The sequence below is a fragment of the Struthio camelus genome, chromosome 18, assembly GCF_040807025.1.
Source record: "Struthio camelus isolate bStrCam1 chromosome 18, bStrCam1.hap1, whole genome shotgun sequence".
Lineage (NCBI taxonomy): Eukaryota > Metazoa > Chordata > Aves > Struthioniformes > Struthionidae > Struthio > Struthio camelus.
In genome coordinates, this window is record NC_090959.1 from 16,804,573 (window position 1) to 16,831,187 (window position 26,615).

The following is a 26,615-nucleotide window of genomic DNA, read 5'->3' on the forward strand; positions in this document are numbered from 1 at the left end:
ATGTCTAAGCCAGAAACTGTTACTATTTGGGACTGTGTGAGAGAAGAGATTGGGAAAGGTTTGGTTGTTGGAGTCTTCTGTGGGAGCTGTTCCACTTCTGTAAAATTATGTGTTCACTGAATGCTCTTTTTCTCTTGCCTGCCACTACTGAATATTTATCCAAAGTGGAATGAAGGAAAGAAACAGATTCAAGGTGCTGTGGTTATAACTGGCTAGACATGGCTGTAGGATGTCACTGGCTCTGCTCTGATTCCCTTTCCTGTTGTATCCACTCTCATTAGAACCGCTGTGCCCATACTTGGCTCATCTGGGGATTCCTAGCTCCAGCTCCCCCTTCCACTGCAGGGACTCAGGACGGGAAGTCCTTGACCCTGCAGCGTGTGTACAGTAGCTGGGTTCAGCCTGTTGGCTCCCTGCCCTGGCAGGGCTCCAACTCTCCTGGCCTTTGACGCTGGCCGTATTGAAAGGACACTACATCCCTCGGCAGGAGCAGTAGTTGGCAGCAAAGGGGAAACCTTAGTCTCAGCTGGCATTTGGTTTTCAGAGAGCTCTGCAGTCACTGCCCTTATCCCAGTGAGCCAGAGGAGGGGAGCTATGAGCCAGGAATGCATACACGCAGAGCCATTGATAGGAGGACATTTGCTTCTCTGCCTGCTTTTAGCTCAGCCTGCACCTGTTTACTGAGCAGGAGCAAAACGTTTCTCATTCCTACCTTCCCCTGTTCCTCTCCAGGCCTTGGCGGTGGGTTGAGAACAGTGAGCATCCCGAGAATGCAGGGAATTCCCTTCCCGCACTCAGGCATGTGCTCCCTGATACATGCCTAAGGCTTTCCCTGCTGCATAGGCTGGGGAGCTCCATTTCTAGCTCTCCAACTAAGCACGAGCACAGGAACTGAGGGGTCAGAAATTCATCCGTCACCATAATTACAGAATCATGAATCTTTCTTAATCAAAGCATTTTAGAGAGCAGATTTGATTGTCTCTTTCCCTTCGTTTTGTTCCTGTGATCCCAAACTTTCCCCATATCACCTGGGATAGTCCAACCACCCCCAGTAACAGAGAGATCACTGTGCTGCATTTGGCCGCTGCTTTGAAGAGCTGTCTTGCTCCATCTGCTCCCTGACATATTAATGTGGAAGCAACCCAGCTCCCAGCTGGTCAGAGGGATCACAGCCCCAGGACAGCTTCCATGGGCCGTGAGGCATTGCTGGAGGTCCATGAGCCCTGCAGCACGAGTCTGACTCAGAAATACCACCACAGAGGCATGGTGAGCCAGATCTGAAGGTCTATGCCTGGACTCGCAGGCACCAGTAAGCAGAGGTTCTGCTTGGGCAGTGCTTCTGTGTGCCGCTGCCAAATGGCTGGCAGCTCCCTTAGCAAGTGTCACTGCAGCTGTAGCTAAGTGCAAATGCCTGTTCCCATAATGCAGGTACACTGGACGATCTGATCTGGATCAGGGCCTTAGCACCCATCTCTTCTGTTCTCCTCCCTCTTCCTTACAGTTGTGTCTCTCCCTACTCGCTGCTGTCACGGCAGCACCACAGGCTAATGAAGGAAGGAGCCAGAATGAGTTTCCTTTCCAGGTGTGAGCGAGTCTGAACAGACCTACCTGCCTTCATAGAGCAGTGAGGCTCATCAGGAGGCCTGGTGGTGATGGGAGTGTAAGCAAGGGCAGTAGGGAGCTGGAAGCAGGGCTGATTCCAGAAATGAGCTGTCTATCTGCAGACAGCAGCTGATTCTCTAGAGAGAGATGGGGCTTGCTGGGATAGATAGTACGGCAAGAGCGGCCAAGATAAGCAAGGTGAATCCCAAGTGCCAGCTAGGACCTTAGGAGAGGCAGAGCCAGTTCCTCACTTTGTCATGTGTGATCTGAAGCAAAACACTGGGCTATTTTCATAAGTGGTCTTTATGGCCCAAATGGGGCCATAATGGTAATGGCCCAACTTGACAGCCTCTAAAGACTGGCTTTTCAGAGGTTTAAATATCAGCAGCTTCTGGAGAAGGTGATGAGAGTCACACTAATGCTAGGTATAAATTGGTTTTCTGTTTTGGGCATGTATCAAGGATTTTAAAATACTTTCTCAACCTTGGACTGGAAAAAGAGTAAAAATCATGAAGAGATCCACAAAATTAAATAGGAAATAGTTGACTGAGGTTCCTAGACAGGCATTCTCTGCATTTCCACTGAGCTTTTGCTACTGTCAGCTTAAATTTAAACTCTAACAGGCTCTAAACTGTGGCTTCATCCTCCCTCAGGGGACTCGGAGCAAGAAGTTATGCTGAAAACCAAGACTCCCAAAGCCACAGTTGGGGGGCTGAGCCCTACCAAGGAATACACATTGCAGGTCTATGTGCTTAATGGCTCCCAGGAAGCCCTGTTTGCCAAAAGGAAATTCGTAAGTAAGTAGTGCGCGCTACTTTTCTTTGCTCCATTCAGAGAGCCCTTGAGGCGCTCAGAGACTTGGCTCTTCAGAGTTCATCCTCTGGCCTGTGCCCTGTAGATTGTGCTGCCATAACAGTGTCTGTTATCATTTTGTTTGGGAGGTTAGAAAGGGAGTAGTGAAGACCAAAGGGATGAGGGATGGACTGTGAAGCTCACAGACCTGGCTACTTTGACTCCATCTTCCTGTTTTGCTGTTCCTATAGTTGAGGAGCTCAAAAATGCATCCCAGACTAGAAATAACCGAAGAAACTCAGGAAGCATGTCAGAAAAGAATCTCACTTCTTCAGGAGGTTCAGCAGCCAAGCACAGCTCAGTGGCAGAGGCCACTCCACCACCCGTGAATGCAGTCCTGACGCAGACAGGTAGGTGCGCAGACCATTAGGGAGCAATGCCCAGGGGCGTGATGGACTGGTGCTTGGGTAAGGATGTGTGTGCTCTGAGAAAAAGGGCCATGTGTCTGATCTGTGTTCATACAGTGTCTCGCACTAGGCAGCTCTGAGCCAGAGCTTCTGCTGTGCTACTAGTGCAGGTAAGAAATGGAAATCTATTCTGCAGGGGGACAGCCCTCTTGGGTTTGGAATGGTCTTCAGATGACGACTCCTGTTTTTACGTCAGGAAGATATTTCCCAGTCCAAGTATCTTGTGGATTTGAGTCACAAGGGCTGTTCAGAGTGTTAAGCACAGCTGTCCCCCAGCATCACGTCCACCTTTTTCCATGCAATCCTTATCTTGTCCGGGGCATTCATTCAGTAAGACGTGGTGGTTCATTCTCGTCCCTCACGTATATCTCCTAACTACAAAAAACACAGTAAGCAGCCTAAGGTATTTGTCCCTCATCCCAGCCAAACTCTCCAGCCAGACAAACTACATCCATGCATGCCTGGGGCTGACAGGTATTCAAATTCAGCAGATACTGTCAAATCCTTTAGCTGAGCGCTGATCCTTTGAGAACAAGTTGTTCCATGAGCACTGGAGCTAAAGATGCCGATTTCCTAAGCTTTGTGTCCCAAGTCTGCAGCTGGTCTCCAAAAAGGTGTAAGCTCGCCCCTATGGCTGAGGCTTGTACATAACCTGCATAGATTCTCTTGTGCCTAAAACAAGGTTTTCATTTGTTTAAAAAGCAGTTATTGATGTTCTTGAAAGAAAGATCCACAGGGGCCATTATACATAAAGACCAAGATGTCTCTGAGTCCCTGATTGCTGGGGTCTGGAGAGTACACCTGGTATCAAATATCATGCTATGTTTTCCCTGGTTTTATATTTTATAGACATTCGTTATTCTTCAATGTCAAAGACAAAGGAATGAACAAACTTTTGATGTGATCGAGTACAGACTTTCTTATGTTAACTCATGAGCCGATATGCAGCCCTTCCTTCAGAGAGGCATGAATGGAGATCATATTTTCTGTGTAGCCACCTGTTTTCATAAAGCTTATTGGACTTTTATCTTCTCTGTATCCCCTACACTTCTGACAGATGTGGCTGAAATCAGCCAATGAATGCAGCAGTTTGCATGGGTGATAACACAGCTAGGGACAATGGGATTTTTCTTTTTGGAGCACAGCAAAGGACAGAACTGAAAAGAAAAGGCAGAAGGGGAGTCAGTCAAAGGTCTCAGGTGAAGCTGTGAGAAACCAACCCAGTGCTGAGGCCAGCGTGACAGAAGCAACAACAACAAGCACTAAATTACTGCAGCGCACTCCTGCAAACTCAGGGCAAGAGTCTCTAGGCAAAGAAAAACCCAGAAAGGATTCCTTGAGGAGAGGTGAGTGGGATCTCAAACACATTGCTCCTTTCACACTGTGTTCCCTAAGGTTGTTGAATACAAGCCTTCCAGCCCACTATCTGTCACCAGGAATAAGAATGCTGTTGATTTTACTTTTATTTGCTATGTCATGCTTTGGGAAGCTATCACGGATCACTGCAAAAGTTTGCAATTCTGCAAAGCATCACAAATTTTAAGGCAAACTGGAGTTAGGCAAAAAATTCCTTCTGGAGGGTTCACTTATTCGTTCTCCTCTATCCTTCATTCATGATTTTGCAGTTTACAGGTTTGGGTTATCCACTGAAGAAACAGAGCAATACCATATGATTCAGGTGGACTGTCCCACGCTGTGAGGGATGAATAGTCTGAATGTAGACTGTGAGTTTCTTATTCAGACTCTCCAGTCATTGTCTCAATTATCCTGATCTATTAGTCTGTGGAGGGAAAGAACGTTCTATGTTTGGGATGGAGGCAGCCTGGATTCAAATTCATATTCTTTTTTCATTTCCCCACTTATAAAATAGGATGTATAGCGCTCCCCTGCTCACAGCTGCTGCTCTCCAACATGGGCCGTAACATTACATCTATAGCTAACAGCTTTTATCAGTACAGACTGGCAGCAAACTCCTGATTGTTTCAAAGATTTCTTCCAGTCTTCAGAGGCCTACTTTTCACAAGTTAGAATTTGTGCTCCTGACACATGTTGTCACCTCCCCAGACTTCCGAAAGAAGCATGTAAGGGTTTGGATTCTTGAAGAGTCCCACCCAGCCATGGACCTATCCAAAGGGCAAATAAATCTTCAGAAGATGAGGAGTGCATCAATGGTGTTGATTACCCAGCCTGCTTCACATCCTGGACTTGTTCTTCATATTTCCCAGATAGCTGATCCATTCTGATCCTTCAGTTTTGTCGGTGAGAATATGGCAGGATAGATGTTTCACAGCACTTTTGAAGAGGACTCTTACTGGTGGAAATGGGATTGGCAAGCATCTGCATTTGGTCCCTGGACACCAGTAGGAAGCCATGGCTGTGAAAAAGAGATGGGAGAATAACTTATCTGCAGCCTGCTGAATCTTCGTGATCTTATCTATTCCACTCCACCACAGATGTAAAATCCCCCATCTGAAAAGTATTCAGGGAAGATGCATCTGATCAGCAACATGCCCTATCTTATCCTCTGTAAAGCTGCAGGCCTGGGGTGGGGAGAAAGGCAGGGTTGAGTATCTGTGATGCCAGCAGGTTTTTAGGAAGAGATTGGATTTAATATAAAGCCACTAAATAACTATAGCCCACAGGGAATCTTGTGGTGGAATGGAATTAAACAATCACCTGCAATTCTTTGAGACATAAAGTGAGATAAAAGGGAAGCACTAGACTAGGGCTGAGATGTAATCGAGCTGACAGTTTGCAGAGAGCAGTGCCTTGGTTAGGAGCACAGTTTCTGACAGATTTAACCCCTCAATTGCAGAAATGCAACTGCCCGCCATGCAGCTTCTTGGTACTGAAACCTGTTGCCCTTAGCTGCATATTTTTTACCAAGATGCTAGGATGTGTCAGGCTGGCAGATGGTCCAATCTGCCACCCAGACAAGGTTTTACACTTCATATTTGTTTCTTATCTTAAAACTCAAGCCTTTTTTCCCTCCTTTTTGCTCTTTCAATATCAAACGTTATCTCCCTCAGGTTCCCAGTTTCAGTGTGACACATCTGCAATGACTGATATCGTCCTGCTTGTGGATGGCTCTTGGAGTATCGGACGCAACAATTTCAAGCTCATTAAAGACTTCCTGAGCACTTTGATTTCCCCATTCAATATTGCCCAGGACAAGATAAGAGTAGGTAGGAAAGCTTCCTGTTTCCTAACCTTGGGAAATTTCTCTGGAAACACAGCTGTGTTTGAAGGAGCTGTGGTCTCTGTTTGTGTGTTCATATGCTACTCCAAGGAGCTTTTATTCTTCTAGGTTGGGGTGCAGCATGCCACTCTTGACAGCTTTTCCTGTCTGGTAGCAAGGCTGTGGCCTCTAGAGGCTGTAAAAAATAGCTGCACCATGAACAGAAGCAGTATCTTCTGAGCAGCACCAAGTCAGGCATTTAGGGAGCGCTTAATGCTGGGATACGTTTGAGGTTTTCTGCCTAGATATGATGTGGTGCTCACAGAATGATGTCAGTGCCACACTGGAGTTGCTTTGATTCAGAACAGTACTGCTTCCAGTTCTGAGTGACACTCAATCCAGCTGATGACATGGGGCAACCTGTGCACAAAGCAAGAGACCCTCAGAGGAGCTTTTAACCAAAAAGCTTTGGTTAAAAATTTGGCTCATCTCAGCTAGGGAGAAAACTGACACAAGTATGGAGTGGAAAGGAGAAAGATTAAAAAGAACAGAATGTATGTGGCCTGTGGAGACAGTGAAAATCCTTCCTACTCCTTGCAGCTGCTTAGTTTGACCTGGGAGCATTCCTGAATGATACTGAGACATTGTCAGCTACTTCAGAGCACCACTGCAGGGATAAGTAACACTGCACCTGGTGGGGCTTGAGACATAACCTCGTTGCCTCTGTGCTAAGGATCATGGAGAAAAGCGGAGCTAGAACCCAGTTCTTTTGGCCTCCCATCCAGCACTCTATTCACGATTTTCTGTCAGCCTCTCATGACAAGCCTGTAATCTTCTCCTCCCCAAATAGGTCTCATCTTGCAGCTTATGTTGGCTTGCATGATGCTGATAACTCTTGCCTTCCCCAGGGTTGTCACAGTACAGTAGTGATCCTCGCACAGAGTGGGATTTGAACAGTTACACTACGAGGGACGAGGTGCTGGAGGCAGTGAGGAACTTGCGGTACAAGGGCGGCAACACGTTTACAGGTAACTCCAGCCCTCAGATGTCTGCTAAATGGTCTCTGAGGCTGCAAGCCAGGAAGCTGTCCTTATAGGAGGATAATCCTCCATGGGGAACAAGGCCACTGTGTGGCAGGAAAAGAAAAGTTGAGGACTGTTTGTGATGCTCTAGCATACCATCCTTCTCTGCTCCTCCCTAGGCCTTGCTTTGACCCATGTCCTGGAACAGAATCTAAAACCAGAATCTGGTGCCCGACTGGAGGCAGAGAAATTGGTGATCCTCTTGACTGATGGAAAATCCCAAGATGACGCCAACCTGATCGCTCAGACCTTGAAAAACATGGGTATAGAGATATTTGCCATTGGTAAGATCACAGCTATTGAGGAACTATTAAGCTGTGGGAAAAGGCTAACCTATTTTCACTCTTGTTCAGATCGAAGGCTTTGATAGGAGCAACTTGAAGCTCTAAAACTAAGATAGTGGGCAAGACCTCACTGAGTTGTGGCTCATTTATTCAGCACAGGCAGTGTCTTCAAAGGGGATTTTATTTGTTTAAAAAAGAAAAAAAACACTAGTTCATATGAAAGATTTCACACCTCCCATCTATAAAGACCTTGCCAGCCTCAGGGACCTGTACCATGAGAACAATGTTTTCACATATGGAATTAGACAAGTGATATTGTATTGGGGAGGGCAGGGGAGCTCCTTTGTAATTACTGCCTCTCACAGCTTTCCATTTCTTGGCATAACAACACTGTCTGCTCTTCACTATCTGGCAGCAATAACGAGACACAAAATGGTTTGTGCAGCTCTGTCCTTGATGACTAAATGAGTCTGCTAGAGACTAATACCTGGGCAATAAAGTTACAGAGAAAACTCTCTTAAAATTGCATTCCCCAAAGCTTAAAGGGCTAATTTATTCCAGGAATACGCAGGCAAGGGTTTATTACGTAGGGTTATGTAGCTACATGGCTGGCGCTGTGATTTGTTTCACAGACTGAACGGAGCTGCTGAGCCTCAGCTGTGTATTCTGCAGTGCAATGAATTAATATTTGGGCACCTGAAATCACCTGAAGGTGTTCCTGGCTGGTGTCTTTCTCTTTCCTCTCTGACTAGAGGAAGATCATATCACTTGGTCTTTACATATCAGAGTCTGAGCTATAATTTCCAAAGTACCTTAACTTTCTCTGCAAGAGCATATAGTCTATGTGGGAACTGGTTTGAATGTGAACCCTTCCTGTACATGCAGTGGGGGCACAGCTTCTCTGAGCCGTGTGGGAGGGTGAAATCAGGGCTGTGCTTGAGTGTAATAGGTTGAGTTGTCATGTGATGAAGCAAAACGTCTTTAGAGGGTCAAGCAGTGAATTTAGTTTCCATGGTCCTGCCATTCGTGTCAGCACTGAATGCTGTGAAAAGTGAGTGTGAAGAAGGATTAAGCCTTGATCTGCTCTGGCCCTGGTGCTGTCTCTGAGCTGGGAAGCAAAATCCATGGTCTGTTGTGGGGCTTGGTTTGCAAAGGGTTAATGAGGATGAGGACTAAAAGGGTAGGGGCAAAGGATGCTCTGTGGTGATGAAGTTCTGCGAAATAAATGGTGTGCTTTTTATTCATCCCCAACTCTTTGAAATGCAATGTGATGTTCTGATGAACAACAGACTGGGGAATGCTGGCACCTCACAAATATAGAAATGTTTATCCATTCGCTCCTTTCCTCACCTATGCCAACTGCCTCTTAGGGTGAAAAATATCTGCCTTCCTGGTAGCAAAGCCTGCAAGTGATGGGGAGGCAGGAAAATACGAGTCTCCAGACCACAAAAGACCTTCTGACCCCACAGAGTTTAAAACCATTCCCAGGCTGGACTGAAAAGGCCAAGGCCATTCTCGGAAACCACCACCCTACTGGGAAGACTGGGAGGCTCTACTTGGAGAGCACAAGGATGGAAGCCCCATTCTGCCGCTGTATAAACAGCACATAAGCAGGGGGAAGGCCTGAAAACTGCTCCTCTCTTGGGAATTTTCTCAGTCTTGTTCTCTGCTCTCTGTTACCAGGGGTGAAGAATGCTGATGAGGCAGAGTTGAAGCAGGTGGCCTCGGAGCCACTGGAGCTCACAGTGTACAACGTGCTGGATTTCCCCCTGCTGAGCTCTCTGGTTGGCAGGCTCACCCGGGTCTTGTGCACCAGGATCAAAGAGAGGAAGAACGGTGAAAACAAAGGTGAAGTGAAACCTGCTGTGTGTAGGCTTAGCTTCCTCCCTGCTGGCCATGCACCTTCCTCACCACCAGGCTGGATTCTTTCTCCTACCTTTCCCTCCATGAGCTCTACCATCTTCTCAGTTCTGCCTATCTCTTCTCCTCCCATGCTGGTCTCCTTGGTCGGCTCTGTTGTTGCCCGACAATGCTCCTGCTGTGTCCCCTTGTCGTCGAGTTTCACGCGTGCTCATTATTTTCTACAAGACCCTTTGGATGTAGTTCTTCTCCCTTGCTTGACTGCAGACTCACTACTGTCTGTAACAAGCCACAGAGAGATATTACCTGTAATTATTTCCATTCTGCTGCTCAGTTGAGTTATCTCTTCCTGGACTGTGTGCCAGTACAGGCAATGACCATTCTTACCAGCAGTTCGGATGGCTCTTAGTGGCCAATAACAATGACAGTCTCCACTTTTGCAGTGAAGAGAGGGCTTATCCACCCACTTCCATTGCCCTGCTGTCAAATAAATGCATTGTCACCTTTTTCTTCTCAGAGTTTCTTCCAGCCAGGAGGAGGCAGAAAGTAAAAGGACTAATATGGGAAGACATTAGGGAGCTATTAAGGTGGAAATGTGGAGGCTGAAAGAGGAGAAAATAAAACATCTAAAAACAATTTTCCCCCACACTTTATTTTAAATGATGGATCTCCAAGGCATTTTCAAGTTAAAAATGAACAATCTCTTTCCTTTGCTGGAGAGCAGCTTGTGTGATGACCAAAGAGTGAAGAACCACTCCAGATGGTAGAGCCTCAGGAGAGAGATCCTGTGCATACTTTCATCTCTCTCTGCTCACAGATTGGCCTAAGGAGAATGGGAGAGTCAAACTTTTAAACATACTTTAATGCTCTGGAGAGTCATAGAGATACATTGACTTGTCCCTATTAATTTGTACTTGTTTGATACAATTAGATTGTTTTTTTGCACGTACAAGTTAGCCTAAAGTAAGATGGGTTGTTTAAAAAAGCAACTAAAATACCTTCTGCTTGTTCATTTTGACAAATCTTCAGGATTGAAGAAAGCTGGGCCATCTTTTGTATATAAAGGCAAAAATTCAGGCTTGTACTGAAAATATATTCCTAGCATCCATCAAAATACAGGACTTGTTCTCAGTGGAGTATTTATGTTCTCTGTATGCCTAGCTTTTTAATATTTATTTCAGAAGAGTCTGTAACAGTTTCTATACTCTATAGGGAAGAAGACTGTAACTTGATTTGAAAAATTTCACTCATATTTATGAGTCAGAAAGTACATTTGGCATGAGAAGATAATGTAAGAAAGTAACTGTTTTGAACTCCTAGGTAGCACTGTGAAAGATATCCCTGTGAACTCGAGTCCCCAGCTGAGCCCAACTGACCTTAAAATATCAGCTGTGACCTCTAAGAGCATGCACTTGACCTGGAATCCTCCTCTGACACCACCAAAGAAATACCGTGTTGTGTATTATCCATCTAGGGGTGGCATCCCCAAAGAGGTGAGAGGCCTTTCTTTGGACATCTGAGACAGCAGTATCTTCCAGGTGATGGCTGAGAATTTAAATAGACTTGAACAGACAAAGAGACAAGGATAGAAGTGCAATTATCACGGGATATCAGCTAAAGCCAGGTATGAAATTAAATGAACGCTGTAACTACACGTGTGGTCAGCAGATAGGATGGCAAGACAAAAGAGGAATAGGGATAAATATCATGTTGCCAGACATACTGCAAGACATTCTGATGCAAATTTTTGTCTCTTAAACAGTGTTATCCCCTCCCTAAAGCATCTGTTCTGACTAAGCTCAGTTATGTACATATTTGCCCTTCAGTTTTGTCTGTAAAGCATTTGCTATCACCATGGTATCATAAAAATAATAATTTGGGGACTACAGGCCAAAACTTTCAGGACCTTGCTGTTGTTGAGGTGGCAGGTACTGCCCTCCGTTCCACTTGTGTAGCGTCATTGAATCCAGGGCGGGGTGTTCAATGGACTTTGACCCAGGAGGAAGCTCTTATCAATTTTGCCCTTAGATCTTCAGCTGGGTGAGCAACCGTGGCTTGCAGTTCCCTGAAGGCCAGAATCATTGATGCTTTCCCACTGTTAATATGATTTCCTCTGATTGCTCAGCCTTTCAATATTCAGAGAAAATAGATTTCTAGTTTCACAGCTGCCATTCTTCTTTCTCAACCTGTGGGCGTTCAGCATCTCCCTTCTGGCCGCCGTGCGCTGAGCCCCTTCTGTGCAGCAAGGCTGACCCATGTCACAAGACTGGCTCCTTGTAAGCCCGTGGGGCGCTGGTATCACTTGGTGTGGACACGCCAGTACATTGAGCTGCCTAAGGATGCTGACCTACGATGGATATAATAAAACAGAAGAGCAAATCCAAATGCTTGATGGGTTTCCTTTGATTTCAGTGAGAGTGCTGTTAGAGCCTTGTGCTAGATGTTTGTACAGATCCCATCCTTAGAGGACAGGCATCCTTAAGGCCTTATCTGTTTTAGGGAGGGCAAGAGAGCCTCCCCAGAGATACTAACTGGCACAAAATTAGGAGGGCAATTGGACTTCATGTTTCTGGCCCAGAACTGCCACAGAGAAGTCACACCTGCTAGGGAAGGCTGGTTCAGCCATTTCTTTGCTAGAGAATGGCTGTTACCTCACCATCTTGACTGCCTTCCTTTGTGCTTTCAGGTGGTTTTAGATGGAGCAATCTCCTCTTTGCGGCTTGCCAACTTGACTTCACACACAGAATATCTGGTATCAGTGTTTGCTATTTATGACACTGTTGTGGGAGACGGGCTGAGAGGCGTCATCTCCACATGTAGGTCGTGAGTAGAGAGAATTACACTGGTGGATAGTTCTGTGATAGCTGTGAGAGCTCTTTATGACCATCTTGGGCTGGAGCCTGGCATAGTATTTTCCGCCCTTCCTCAAGTTCGGACAGTCTATGTACAACCGTCTCCATGCTTGGGAGATGTTCAGAACTTGGCTGGACAAGATCCTGAGGAACCCGCTCTAATTTGGTCCTGCTTTGAGTGGGGGCTTGGACCAGAGACCTTCAGGGGTCCCTTTCCACCTGCATCATTCTGCAGAGGAAAGCACTTGTTAAGCTTACCCTGACATGGGAGTAACATCCCTTGGTAGAAATGTCTTTCAGTCCCTTGCCCCTTTTTATCCTGGGGTTGCACGTTAATTAATCCTATTAACTCCTAAGATGGTTACTGCACTGCGTTAGATGCTGGCCAGATGTCCACTGGCTTACAGTAGCTGTTGCAAAGCCAGGACTCCTCTGGGGTTTGCCATAAACCTCATACACTGAGGCCATTCTCCTTGCGAGTCCCAATTGCTTTCCCTGCATTGACCGTTTGGCTTTGATGCGCTTGAACATCTGCGGGGAGGAGGGGAGGGTGTTTTAACTGGCTTATTTTGTGAGTCTTTCTGTCATGTTTTTTTCTCTCAGTGCCTTTGTCTTCCCCTCGTTCCCTGCGTGTCTCTGAGCTGAGTCACAACAGCATGAGGCTGAGCTGGAAGGCAGCACAGGGAGCTACGCAGTACCTGGTGCTCTGTTCAGCAGCCCCCAGTGGAGCAGAGGACTATACGATGGAGGTAGAGTTCAAAAGAGTAGTGACACCACTTTTCCTCTGTCTGGGCTGTCCTCAGTAAAGTTTAGGCCAAAATGAAACCCCAGCTCGGTATTACCAGTATGCAGGTGGGGTTTAAATGCTGGCTAGTTTAGATGAAGCAGATTTGAAACACAAAAACCTTTGGGAGAGTTCCAGTTACTTACCATGTGAGCTGTGGAGAGTTAGATGTAAACTCAGGGGCTGTCTGGGAAATAGGGGAGTTTGATTCTAGCTCTAATCTTTGTGAACTGATGTCATATATAAAACTATCATCATTATTATCAGCAATGTCTTTCATGGAAGATTTTTTTTTTTATTTTGTATCTGAAAACACATTATAAAGGAAGTCAATGCAGCTGTGAGGGTTTCACATATGGGATACTGAGGCCTGGGGAGAGAAGTGACTGCTTTGTTGGTCCTTGGAAGCCCAGGAATTGAACCCACATCTGTTGAGCCCCAACTGTAACTGCTGTATCCTTGAGAGTGTACAGAAATGTCTTTGTCGTAACCAGGCTTATGACACTGTAGAAAAATAAAATAGTAGTAGATAAATGGAAAATCTTTAAAAAACTTTAAGGTCATCCTTTTGTCTTGTGTGAATTTTAATAAGTTTTCTGGGGTACCTATACACTGAGAATATGAAGTACAAAAAAAGGCATTTACTGCTACTTTATCCCCTTCTCAGAAGGATGGGTTAGTTCCTTGCTTGTGCATGAGGTCTCTGCCACATGTACTCCATATGGCTTCAGGGAATATATGTTGGCTCTCTGACTCAGATTCCCCTCCTAATGGCATAGCAATAAGAACAATTGCAAGATGGTTTTCGTAATACAGCAATTAATGCTTGTACTCTGCTTCCAATGTACAGTTGTGTTTTTTTAAGATTCAGAACATTTGAATAGAGAACAACATTTAACATTGTTCTCGCATATTAGAACATTTCTACTGTTACCTGACCTACCCACTGTAAAAGTTCAATGCACTAATGCTGCGTAATGTCTACAAAAACAGTGTTAAAATGTTCCCAGCCTTTTATAAAAGTGTATGCCTTTGTATGTAGACTCCTAAAGGACTCCAGGGTGGATTTCTGCAGTAAGCATGTTGTAAAAAAAAAAAAAGAGAGATGTGTCTGTGCTCTGTTAGCGGCAGGTGGCAGCAATCCAGCTGCTATGGGTCTGCATGCAAGCAGGCAACTTTTCTGCAAGCCTGGCTTTCCATGTGTCTCTCAGGAAACAGGATCCTCACCTTTTGCTTAAAACGTCAACTTCTATGCACCCCTTTCATCCTGTCTTACTGTAATACATAAGACACATTACCTCCCAAACATTGCAGAGAGAGCCAGCTGCACTGCTCAGTGCAGCAGCCGTTTGGTGTATTTTCCTCTGGCCTTCATCCCCAAAGGGCTGTGCTCCATCTTGGGGAGGCAGGATGAGGAATTTGCCTTCTCTTTGCAAACTTTTGGAACTGTCTCAGAGAAGGTTGGATCCTCTAAGGGGAATCCTCGCTGCGGGATGTCTGTAAATGGAAGTGATTGAGGTGCCTGTTATGTTGCCTTCCTTTTTGAGGGATTTTCATTAAGGATGTGATTTTTGGGTACTGTGGTTAGAAAACAGCCTTAAACGTCATATTTTCATATTGTGGATGCTGCTGTCCTTCTACTTTCCCCCTCCCCTTTCCATTTTAATGAATTCCCCAGAAAAATCTCAATGAGATTTTCCTTAGAAACAAAGAATTATTTCCTGTTCACTGCAGATGAGGTGTAAGAGCCTTATACATCTGCAGGCCAGGGCAGGATGAAGTGATGTGTCCTGCCAATGTGCTTGGGTCCCTTAGGAAGTGAGGAGGCAAAGCGCTGATGATTGTAAAACGCCTGCCCAAATGGTCAAGTATCGCTAGTATAACGAAAAGGGAACTTGGCCTCAGTCTGTGTCTCTGTAGGGTCTTGCTTGGCCCTTGGTCTGTTGAGGGTGTTGGAGGGTACTCCAGAACTGAAAGGTACCCCAAGATGGCTCTCTGTTGGTAGGTGAAAGTGGCCCAGCCTGAGGTTCTGCTAGACGGGTTGTTGCCCAGCACAGGGTACTCTGTTGCGGTGTATGCAATGTATGGGGAAGATGCAAGTGATCCAGCCAGCATCCAGGAAACCACCTGTAAGTGTTGCTTCTTATTAAGATGTTATTAAACACTTAAGGCAGGAGAGATGTTAAATAGTGCTTCCCATATAGTTCATATGGCTTGTAAACAGACTCTCTCTTCCCTGCCTGATCTTAAGCAAATATTGTTCCCTGAGGAGAACTCTAATCACAAGCTGAGCTGTGGAAAGGAGTGATTTTCCTCTGGTAAAAGAGGCCTCCTGAAACAGTGTTTCCCAAGGTGTGTGTTCCTTGAGGAGAAAGGGGAATTATTTGGCCTGTTCTCCACCTAAGGGCCCGGTAGCCTTTCTTGACATCCAGAGGCATGTATGGCAGTGACATAAAGAGAATATTTTCCCTCGTGATGAATGAGCCTCTTAGTTTAAGGTGGAGCCCTCTAAGAGCAGTAGAAGGCAACCAGTGCCATTGCCTTTGTGCAGGCTTTGAAATGTTTGAGTGCTGTCACTAATTATTGTTGCAGTGGCCTTGAGTCCTCCTAGATACCTGAGTTTCTCCGAGATCAGCCACGCATCTGTTAGAGTCAGCTGGGAGGCTGCGTCTCAGGCAGTGAAAGCTCACCGTGTGACCTACGTCTCTAGCAGAGGGAGCGACACTGGGGAGGTGAGTCCTCAATGAACTCGTGGAAGGAAAAGAAATCGGGAGGTCAGACGCTGTTCTCTCCTCCGTCAGCTGCATGGTTCCGGGAGGGCTTACCTACTGGTGACCTTTTAACAGTGGTGACTCTGACATGGGCGCCTTTTATGCAGTTGTCCCCAGTGTGCTAACCCTGGGGAAGTTTATCTCCAGGCTTCTCTCCTAAAACTCATGTTCCTCTTCCCTTGTAGACTGAGGTTCCTGGCACTGCATCATCCACTGTCCTAAGACCTTTGTCCTCTTTCACCCGGTACTTTATCAGTGTCAGATCTACATATGATGAAGGCGACTCCCTTCCAATTACTGGCAATGTTACCACGTGTAAGTAGGCAACTGAAGTGCTGGGAGATTCAGAAGGCCTTTGGTCCCAATTGTGAGTTACAAAATTGGCTTTTGTGGATCCTAAATGGGATGTTTACAGACCGGTCCCAGCAGGTAATGACCAAAACCATCACATAAAACCCAGAGGACTGTTTAGAGGGTTGTTCTTTGTGTGGAATATGCCCAACTGTGTTATCTGTAAAATGAGATGGAAGGATTAAAGGAAGGAGGCAAAGAGAAAGCACACTGTATTGGTAACTTCTGTGTCCTTGAGTGCCCTCCTAGCCTTCTCCCCATTAAAGTACCAAAGTGATACAGGTCCTTTCCACAAATGAAACAATCCTCCTTAATTAGGGTTTTAAAAATAATTTATCCCTCTCTGTCCTGATGGCTGTTGTCATCTGGGTCTGGAGAAGTGAAAGACAGGCTGGTCTCAGACATCTGCCTGGTTGATGTTTTGTTCCTCGACCATCTGTTCCCTACCTTGGCTCTGACAAGCTGCTGTCAGTGGCTGAGCTTCAGCTTGTTTTCCTTCTGCATCTCTCAGTAAAGGTCCCCCCGCCGCGTGCACTGAAGGTAACTGAGCTCTCAGGAAACAGTCTCCAACTGCAGTGGGAAGCGGTTGCTGCTTCAGATGTGGTTGTCTATCAGATCAGATGGAGTACACTTGGTGGAGAGAAGTCTCAGGAGGTACTGAACTGCATATAGCTGGGGAGGCTGGGTTGGCCTTGTGCCTGGTTGATGGCTCTGAACTCACTTGTGAGAGTGGAATAAAGAGGTGTAAAACTATTGAGGTTAAGGGACTCAGGAAATTCAGTGGTTCACCACCTGACTGGAGGAGCCTTTGGAATAGAATAGGGTCTGTCCTGGACCTGACCTTGTTAAGCAGATTAGTCAACAACTTGAGTGCTAGAAGAGAGAGGAGCTGGGAAGGACTACAGGAGGACAGGGTTAGAGTCCTAAAGAATCCAGGAAGATTGGAGAGGTGTTCTCAGAAAAACTAAAGGATGAAATTCAAGATGGGCAAGTACAAAGTACCAGGCTTAGGCAGGAATAATTAATTACAGGTATACAGGATGTAGAACAAATAGCTAAGTAGCAATTCAGCAGAAAAAGATCTGGGGTTACAGAGAATCACCAGTCCACAATGTCAAGTTGCTGTGGAAAAGACAAACATCATTCCAGATATTTATAGCTAGAGGTATCACCTCTAAGATAGGTGAAGCAACTTCTGTTCTGCTCAGTGCTGGTAAGCGCTGACTGCTTTTCAGATACTGCTCTTCGAGAAAGATGTAGTTCTTCAGAGTTGGGCTGGAATAAGGGTGTACTCGGGCTTCTGTTTTCAGTACCTCTAAAAGGTACACCAGCACACTGTCAGTCTCATTTCAGCCTCTGAGCGTGGGCATGACTGAGCAACGATATGAACACTTGTGCCTTTGCAAGACAATTTCAGAGATACCTTGTATGGATGTCTTACAGGGTTAGGATGAGAAGTGATACTGAAAACTAAGCAAAGAGATTTCATGCTCAGGGTAGGTAGAGTACCTTGTATCAGAGCACTACATTGTATAGTAGTAGCTGCTAAATATAATTGGGCAGCAGTGCATGGGTATCTACTCAGCATTAATTAGGGCTGGAATTTTGCCACCGCTTAAATTTGTGCAACCCACAACAGTAGACTTTGTCCCCAAAGCCCGGTGATAGCTCATTTATACCTACAGGCAGTCTGTGAGCCAGACACTTGGATGGCGTGAGCAAGCTCGGGGAAGCCTGGGAATTCTACTGACTCATTTCTTCCCCCACTGCAGCTCTCCGTCGCTGGAAATGTGGCAACTGCCGTTCTGCCAAGCTTGCAGAAGAACATGGACTATAAGATATCCATGTGGGCCTATTACAAAGATGGTGCTCGAAGTGACACAGTTTCTGTTCAGCACAGAACCAGTAAGTGATCAATGCCTAGTGTCCATGGTTTAGGGAAAATACACAGGGCATGGGGCACCTCAGAACAGATCACAGACCAGCAGCTTGGATCTGGTTATCTCCAGCTCTGAAAACCGAAACCTAAATGTATAAAAGTGACCTGCAGTATTTAGACTTCCATCTTAGTGTTCTGAGTCTCTCCTGGGAAAAATAGACTGGGCACACGTAAGCAGGCCAGTGTATCTTGCAGGTATCTGGTGCCCTTGCAATGTACCTTGTGTAGAATACATTACTTTTTTCTCCCATTTTGGTATAGTATATTGATGCAAATGTGCTGGCTTTCTGTAGGGTGTTCAGCTGACTGGGTCACAGTGCTGCCTAATAAATGTTTCCTGTTAGTAAAATATTGTCTGTTAAGGAGGGTGAGGAATTCTTCAGCTACGTAATTGCTGAATCTCGCTTCATCTGAGGGCACTTATGAAAATGAGAGTGAATCCTGCAGTCACGCTCTGTGTGGAAGCACTGTCTAAATCTTGCTTTGTAGAGACAGGATATGAGGTTAAAAAGTGGCATTCCCCAAGGTCCTCTTAATTAACATTGCCTGTGTAATGGCTTTGTTGGCAGCAAATGGAATACGATTCATTCAGCAGTGGCAGTCCACTCCTTCTGCATCTCTCAGCTCTCAACATCCTTTGCAGAATAGACTCATGTAGGTTGGTGTTGAGTTGGTGAAGCTTAGATTAAATGGCAATCGTGGAATAAGAAGCTCAGGTTTTATTAATAATGAATAATAATAACCTTTGTTTATAGAAAGCTACCTCAGGACAAAAAAAAAAGACAAAAAGAAAAGAAAGAAAGAAACATGCCTACAAGAAAAAAAATGAAAGCATCATACAGCTATATAAGGATAAAGTGACGATTAGAATTGTTTAGAGGCTTCAGTAAACAAGCGTCTATGTTTTAAGGCAAGAATAAGAGAATGTCAGAGGAACCTCCCCAGCCCACTGCAAAAGGCATGTGATGGCACTCTTCTAGGCATATTTGGACAAGCCTCTCCTTGCTGGAGTTGGCACCCTAGTGGGACAGTGAAGGCAGTTTGACTTCTGCTTGTCGGCTGCTGTCCTTGTGCGTGGATAGGGATGCATTAGGGATATCAGTCGCTTCATGAAAAAAGCAAAATGTTCCAACAAATCGGGTGTGCATCAGGGCAGCCAAGCTGGAGCCTCATGCCTGGGTGCTGTGGCTCAGTTTGCATCTGCAGTCAGGCCAGTGCCACACACTTCTCAGAGCCAATATCTGCACATGCTATCAGTGTCTTTGGGTTAAAAGCTGATGAACAGCTGTAATCAAGCTGTGTTGAGCAAAAGCAAACTGTAGTGTAGAGGGGGATGAAAAGGCACTCTTCTTTCTGTTGTTGCTTTTATATTTTCTTTTCTTGGCAGTATCCCCATGCACAGAAATAGGTGAAGGTGTGAAATTCCTCTTAAAAATGCTTTAGTAGAATTTGCAAGAATACTGAAGCTTAAGGGCAGTGAGGGAAGTGAAATTCAGCAGGAAGTGCTGGTAACACATGCTTATCTCTTTGTCCTTCAGTCTCCCCTGTATACTGTTTTCTTGAAGGTTAAGGGGGAAAAAAAAGTCAGGTCAGAGTGATGTTCTTTGCATGCCGGTTTTGTGAAGCAGAGCTGTATTCCTCCCTTCAGGGTGAGGCGGGAACACCAAGTTTATTTTATTCAGGACCACTTTTCTTCTTGCACCAGGTGAAACATCTCATTTCAAGGTCAGATGGTTTATGCTAAAGGGATGCTGCAGAAATCTCACAGAAAACAGGGCCCTATCAGCAGAAACATCATCTTCCCTCCTAAAACCTGTCCATCATTGCAATATGTTGTTCTGTAGGCTTGGGCTAAGGCTTCTCTTTTTCTTGGCAGGCAGAAAATTTTTTTCAGAATTAAGTTTGATTTTTCCCCAAAGTACTTATGAACTCAGTTTAAGCTGGCTGAATAGCTTTGTCTGGAAAAGGAACAAAAGTTGGAGAAAGATTCATATGCTGCAGGTTTTTATCTTGTAGCTCCATGCTTAGTGTTTAGGTTCTCATGACGTAATTAAGTATTCAGTGGTCAAGAGGGACTGATAATTACTTCGGGTGTTAAGATGTGTAGCTGGACCAACCCAGGTTCTGTAAGTGCCTCACTGCTGTTGCTTCACTTTTATAAGTCTAAAAATTAATTGAAAACCTAGTGCCTAGGGGGGATTTCTCTAGTCACCAGAAAATGCATGGAGCACATATTTTGATTCTTAATTATGGCTAAGGGAAAAAAAACAAGTTTAGGATTTTTTTTTCCAGTACCCCAGTTAAGCAAACCTTTATCTACAGGCTTACCAAGACCCAGAGTAGGAACAACAGCAGACTGAGATATTTGCCAAGGATAACAAAATTGTTACAACAGAACAATGGAACACATGGTATCTTCTTGTGTCTCTGTTATATTTCGACTGAAGACTCATTTGAGTTAAGAGCTGTCCTTTCATTATGTTGGTATAAATTGTCTAGCATAACAAAGTCCTTATCCTTGACTAAAGGGTCTACACACTGCTATCATTTGTCACATGAATAAGTAACCTCCACAATCCTTGAAAAGGACACAAACCTTTCATGCAAACTAGTGGGAGTTCAGAGGATGCTACTTTGGAGAGGAAGCTACAGGGGCACAGAAGGGGTGTTGGCCAGTGATCCTTGGAAAGATCTGGAAGGAATTACTTTTATCCTTGCTCAGAAGCAGACAAGGACCTCTCTCATACTGAGGGGAAAAAAGAAATCTCACATTGAGGTAAATGTGTCTGCCTGTTCTCCCCTGAGCAGAACAAAATTGTCGCTATTTGTTCTAAAGAACAAAGATACTGGGATCTTTTTCTGCCACTGCATTTCCGAAGTAGCTCTCTGAGGCAGCGGTGATGTGACTGTCCCTCGGAGGATATGTTAGCAGTCTGTTGCGACTGGCAGCATGGTGATGCCCTGCAGCAGAAGGGCTCTGATGTGACTCTGGGACCGGGACACAAATGCAGGACCTTAAGGTCTACTGAATATGTAACTGAATTACAGCAGCATAATAAGATATTCAACCTCTTGGCTGAATTATACTATCACCATAAATGTTTGGGTATGCGCTCACAATCTATGCTTAGGTATGATAATCAGATGTAGCTCAAATATTACTGGAAAAGTTTAAAGTGAAGTGACATTATGTCCCAAGGAGGAGGAATCATGGCTCAGTGGAGGAATGGTTACCTGGTAAGCCATCATACCCCAGTTGTGTTTCTGAACCTTAGTTGTTTGCTAGCATGGGCTTTTCCAGGCAGAGAGAGAGGAACAAACTGGGCTGTGACTCCATCAGACAGATCCACAGCTGCAGGGTCATGAAAGAGAAGAAGTCCTTCAGCCTAAGCAACATCAGACAAAGATTAGTAAATACGGACTTAGGAAGTTTTTATTTACAAATAGCTGGGGCATTTTGAAATGTTACCTCTACCCACTCCCCATCCTCTCTGATATGCTTGTATACTGTCCCTTAGTTGCAAATTTTTGCCAGCAGAGCTGGCTGAACAGATCTCGTGACCATAGCTCATCATCTTCAATGCAAAGTCATCAGTTTGAATGAGAATTGTTGCCGAAGCTGGGCAGAGCTGACCTGGCTGACTTTGCACTGAAGTGAGTAACAAATTCCTCTAGCTCAGCTATGCAGGCAGCAGTCTCCAGCCTGGGGCTGATAAATGTCTTCAACTTCTCTCTCTAGCTTCCTAGATGAGGTCTTCTCTGCAGGCTATACATTGCAAATGAAAGGGATTGAAATGGGGGGAAGAGGCTTCAACCCATGGCAACGAAGGCAAAATTATGACCTATGTAATAATTGCAGATGAGTATTCTGATGGAGTGGGCTCATATTTGAAAATGTGTCTGTTATGCTAGTTAGACCCAAGAGTGAGCAGTCTGAGATTCCTCCTGTGGAGGAACAGAGAGCAAAGGTTTGAAGTAGTGGAAGGCACAGATGGTGTCCCCTGTGTCAGAGATGCTTCTTTCCTCCTGAACAGCTTAGAAAAGTGACCTTTCCCCTGGCTGTCAAATCCATGCCATCAAATTTTGCCAGGCCTGGGGGCCTTCCAAAATAAACCCAACTTGGAAGACTTCCCCTAACTTCCCCCTTTGTTCACTTAAACAGTCTCTAGCTTATCTCAGCTGAATGAAATAGCCAGTACAGATAGCAAAGATGCAGAGGCAGAGATATAGCCTAGCACTAAATCATAGTGCTATTGAAGCAACTTTTCCTTCCACACTTGCTTTCTGCTCCACTTTATCTTGTGGTGATGCACAGCAACAGCATCCAGCTTGATTCATCTGCCAGCAAACTTGGTTCATCTTCTCCATCTGAGATCTATTGTCTTTCCTTCCTGATCCCTGAGGTGACTATTTCTGCTCTGATCTCTGGTTAATAGTGCAACAGAGCAGTGAAGCATTCAGTAATAGGTCTGAAAGCAATGTTGTTGGCCCAGTTTAGACATCACTATCTGCTTGTTATGCAGTTCACCTTTAATCGCTGCTGCAGGTTCCCGGAGCCCACCCACCAACCTCTTCATTGACTCCGAGACCCCCACCAGCCTCCAGGTCCACTGGAAACCCCCTGATGGCCGCATACAGCACTACAAAATCACCTACAGCCCTGTTTCTGAGAACAGCGCTCAGCAAACAGTAGGTCTTCAGCTCCTTTGTAGGGGACAGGCTGTGGACTAGGGGGACATGGGGACAATTTCATGACTCAAGGAACTCTGCTCATGCCAGTAGGGTTTACCTTAGAGATAACTGGTTTGCAGGAAACCGCTTCCCCTGACTTGACAGCATGTTGCTGTGTGGCAGACTTTTGACCACTGGAAAGGGATTCTAGTTCTGTAGAGGAGCCAAACTCCTCCAGGCTTCTTTGCTAATCAGGTATTTGTGTCCACCAAAGCTGCTGCTGATGCAGCTTTCTCCCCTTTCTGAACCACAGTGGGGAATACTCAGAGGGAGAGGGGTAGAGGATAAATCTACTGCCCCTCTGACTTGCGGAGGTTAAGCATTAACCTTTAAAACTCAGGATTTTTCTACTCAGGCCCGGCCTGGTTGCTATGTCATAAGGAATTTTTGACCCATGTGAAAATGCCTATGTGGAGAGTATTGGGGTGTTTATATAGGGAACTGCTCTTCCCCTGGACACAGCCAGTCTGATGTCAATGCATAGCCAGGCTTCCTTGGTTTGCTTTTACTGTTGTCTGAACTAGATGAGGTTGCTGCCCTGAGCCCTGCTGTCTTGGGACTCACAGCTCTGTGTGACCCCAAGGTGCGAGTAAGAGCTGAAGAGGGAAGTCTGCACCAACGCTGGGCTCTTTTTCCGTCCTGCTGTAGATAATGGCTTCTGGCAAAAGCAGCAGTGTGACCCTGCAGTCCCTGCTGCCTGATCGAGCCTATAAGGTGACCGTTTCTGCTGTCCACAACACAGGAGAGAGTGAAAGCATGTCCACAACTGGCCGAACGGGTAAGTGAATGAGTCATTGTTTGTGCATTGTTCTTAACCCGTCATCCATCAATCCCAAGGCAACCTCTCTGGGGTGATGTCATTGCTTGCCCTGGACTGTGATTAAGGCCAGGGTTTTGCTAATCAGGGCAGACTGCTATCCCTGAAAAAAAAAAAAAAAAAGCCTGCCCTAATCTCTGCACTCCTCCTATGCATTATTTCTTGTTCCAGGATGTAATTCCAGGATAATGGAGAAGGGCTAGCAACCATACAGGTCTTGAGCTAGCTATCATGGCCCTGAATAACAGCACTCATGCGTGTTGTTTTCTCTTTCAGCTCCTGTATTGTTTAAACTCCCTTCAATACGAGGATTTGTTCCATCTAAAACAGAGGGTAAATCACCTGCTATAAAGTATTGCTTTAGTTTTTCCAATAACAAATCACATTGCTTAGTCCTTGCAAGGCAGGGAAGTATGGGTATATTGTGTCTTGACAGATGACTGTGGGGACTTATGCTATGAAAAGAAAAGCCTGAAACCATGCAACCTCTTAAAATCAGACTCGTTTAGTGAAGAGACTGATAGTATTTTTAGAGGATTTCTGCACAACTTGACCAAAGTGGAGCAAAGAGAATGATGACATGTTTTAAATTAAAATTCTGTGTAAAGTCCCTTATTAAATTTAATGAGCATATGTTCTCATAGATGATATAAAGCAAACTACGAAGTGGATTAGTGAGAAATGTTGAATTAACAAGGTTATAAAAAGCTGATAAGAAGCCAATATTAGAATACAGATATTGTTGCAGTAATGTCCTTTCCTATCTATTTGAAATGATTCTAAATGCAACTTCAGCTTTAAAACTTATTGAGGGAAGCCAATAAGGAAGAATAAAGCAGATCGGCTGAGAAAATTGTAGTTTGTAGCAAACAAAGAAAATATCAGATTAAATTTTCAAGTGGCTTATTGACAAAATCTACAGGTGTTCAGACCACAGTGCAAAAGTCCTGTGAACTTTTAAGTAGACATCAATGATCCCATAAGTTTGGTGAGCCTCTACAGAATTTAGTATGGCATATATGGCTATGATAGCTGAAAAGACAATAGGAGAGATATTAAATCCTGCATGTTTTACAAAGTAATTTATTTAAAGGAGCAGAGATATGTAATAATGTTGGGAAAATCACTGTGTTGTCCCCCTTTCTGGGAAATGTAGCATTATTTGTTATGCTATTTTTTCCCTTTCCAGGAACTGTAACACTAAATGTAATGCTATTTAAAAATGAGGTTGAGAGATGTATTTTTGCTAAGATGAGTCTCAGGTGCAAAAATTGGGATCGCAGATATGTTCTTCTATTTATGGCACCATTAAGGTGCTTGTTTCAGTAAAAGCAGTACTTTTTAAAAAGTAGCATTTAGATGTCTATAACTGAAGAGAAACATGCTGAATATGGTGCTGATTTAGTCAAAAGAAAGTGAATATTAAGTCTGGTGAAAAGCGTTATTTTTATTTGCTCATGTGATAGGCAAGCCAAGGAAAACTTTGAAAACATTTATGTTTGCATAAATATAAAGTGTGTATATATATATGTATATGTATATGCATATATATGAATAAATATAAAAGCAAGGTTCAATGCCAGACTCTGAACTCAGATGTGGAATAATGTAATATTGACTTAACTTTCCCCGTACCTTTTATTCCTCTGCACAGAGGACCTCTCTCTCTTTTGTTTCTGTAATCCCCTAGCAAGACTGTCTTTTTCCCTAATGTTTGTTTTCCATTTATTTTGTTCTTACAGCCTGCCCCACCATCAGCTCCCCTGAAGGCTCTGTGCGAGGTACAGTATCGTATCATGTCCCTAGGTGCTAGGTTGTGAATGCAAAAGCGCTATCTGATCTTGTCTATTCAGAAGTATGCAACACCTGAACAGAGGGGAAATGGTTTTCCAGTCCTGCCAAAGCCTGAGAACTGTAATAGGAAAATATCCTTTATCAGGTAAAACCTGAGACCTGTCAAATGCTGACAAAGACGACGACCTTGCAAGCTGAGGGACAGAAATAGAGACAGATACTGATCCAAACCGGAAAGGTTAGAGTATATTCATAGAATATGGAAGACATGGGTTAAATTATTGTTCTGCTAGAGAATTGACCCCTCCTGTATCCAGTGTGATTGCTCTTCTTGTCAGGATTTGGGCTGTTATTGTAAGAGTTTGTCTTTCCTGTTGGAACAAATTGATTTCATATGAATAATTATTTGTTAGGTGACAGAAAGAGGATGACTCTCTTGCTCAAGGCACTTTGAGGCATGGGACAGCATCCTCGTTTCCTTGCTCCGGTGAATATATAATGTTAAATATACACAACAGGATGAGTCCAGATGGGGTAGACAGCAAAAGGAGCACTTGGGGATGAAGCTGCAGTTGGCTGCAGGACACTGATGTTCAGGTTACTTGAATGTGCACCTCCCCAAGCTGGGTAGTTTGCTAGCTGCCAGGTCACGAGCTCCTCTGAGTGTGATGTCTTTCTGCCTGTCTGTATTTTTCCAGTACTGCAAGAACTTCCACAACGAAATATTCTATCATCTTTGCAAAAACTTTGGGGCTCAGGGTTTCACCACCCTCTAACTGGGGATTGTTTAGATGAAGGTTCCTGGTGGTTTTCCCCTGACTCTTGCTTTGCACCCTCACAGTCACCGTTACAGCTTCCAGGCCAGGAGAGAAGTCTTGGCTCAGCACTTATCTCCCTTCTCAGCAGCTTGGGTACAAACAGCCCTTCTCATACAAGTGCCATCTTTTATTTCTCCCCGACTTGTCTGTTGCTTCCATCAGAGGGGAAAGGCAGCATTTGCCTCCCATATATCACCCTTATGGCTGGATTTAGGGCTTCTGACAAGATGGTTTAATCAGGCCATGTGTGAGATTGCTTGAGGATTGTAATGCCTCAGGACAGTCTTCTCAAAACAAAATCTGTTTTCAAATGTTCTCTTTTAGTTGTGAACGTCTTCCCATACTGGTATTCCCTTGTCTTTTCAGCCTGCTGTGCTTCCATCCCCTCCATGTGCTTTGCCCTCCTCTCCCAGTAAAAGTTTGCACTAACTGAATTGATTTGCCCCTGCTGTCCCATCAGCTTTTGCTCTCAGCTGTTAGTGTTCAATACTGA

At 44.8% G+C, this 26,615-nt stretch overlaps 1 protein-coding gene across 6 annotated transcripts in view; it reads left to right on the top strand.

The window, feature by feature from the left end:
• Window positions 1-26,615, top strand: part of COL20A1 (collagen type XX alpha 1 chain) — a 64,750-nt gene that overhangs the window by 7,623 nt on the left and 30,512 nt on the right. For 5 of the 6 annotated variants that reach the window (XR_011135321.1, XR_011135322.1, XM_068912531.1 and 2 more), the window contains 19 exons: window positions 2,256-2,399; window positions 2,646-2,804; window positions 4,007-4,207; window positions 5,891-6,046; window positions 6,948-7,067; window positions 7,241-7,405; window positions 9,089-9,253; window positions 10,586-10,758; window positions 11,952-12,081; window positions 12,721-12,866; window positions 14,907-15,030; window positions 15,494-15,633; window positions 15,858-15,987; window positions 16,535-16,677; window positions 17,796-17,928; window positions 22,509-22,651; window positions 23,342-23,471; window positions 23,787-23,843; window positions 25,253-25,291. Coding sequence is in view for 4 of the 6 variants with exons in the window: in XM_068912531.1 (XP_068768632.1) it covers window positions 2,256-2,399; window positions 2,646-2,804; window positions 4,007-4,207; window positions 5,891-6,046; window positions 6,948-7,067; window positions 7,241-7,405; window positions 9,089-9,253; window positions 10,586-10,758; window positions 11,952-12,081; window positions 12,721-12,866; window positions 14,907-15,030; window positions 15,494-15,633; window positions 15,858-15,987; window positions 16,535-16,677; window positions 17,796-17,928; window positions 22,509-22,651; window positions 23,342-23,471; window positions 23,787-23,843; window positions 25,253-25,291 (2,598 nt within the window). In the remaining 2 variants the exon portion in view is untranslated. Of the gene's footprint in view, window positions 1-2,255; window positions 2,400-2,645; window positions 2,805-4,006; window positions 4,208-4,981; window positions 5,121-5,890; window positions 6,047-6,947; window positions 7,068-7,240; window positions 7,406-9,088; window positions 9,254-10,585; window positions 10,759-11,951; window positions 12,082-12,720; window positions 12,867-14,906; window positions 15,031-15,493; window positions 15,634-15,857; window positions 15,988-16,534; window positions 16,678-17,795; window positions 17,929-22,508; window positions 22,652-23,341; window positions 23,472-23,786; window positions 23,844-25,252; window positions 25,292-26,615 lie in introns of those variants that run through there. The other variant, XM_068912534.1, reaches the window with a different exon arrangement.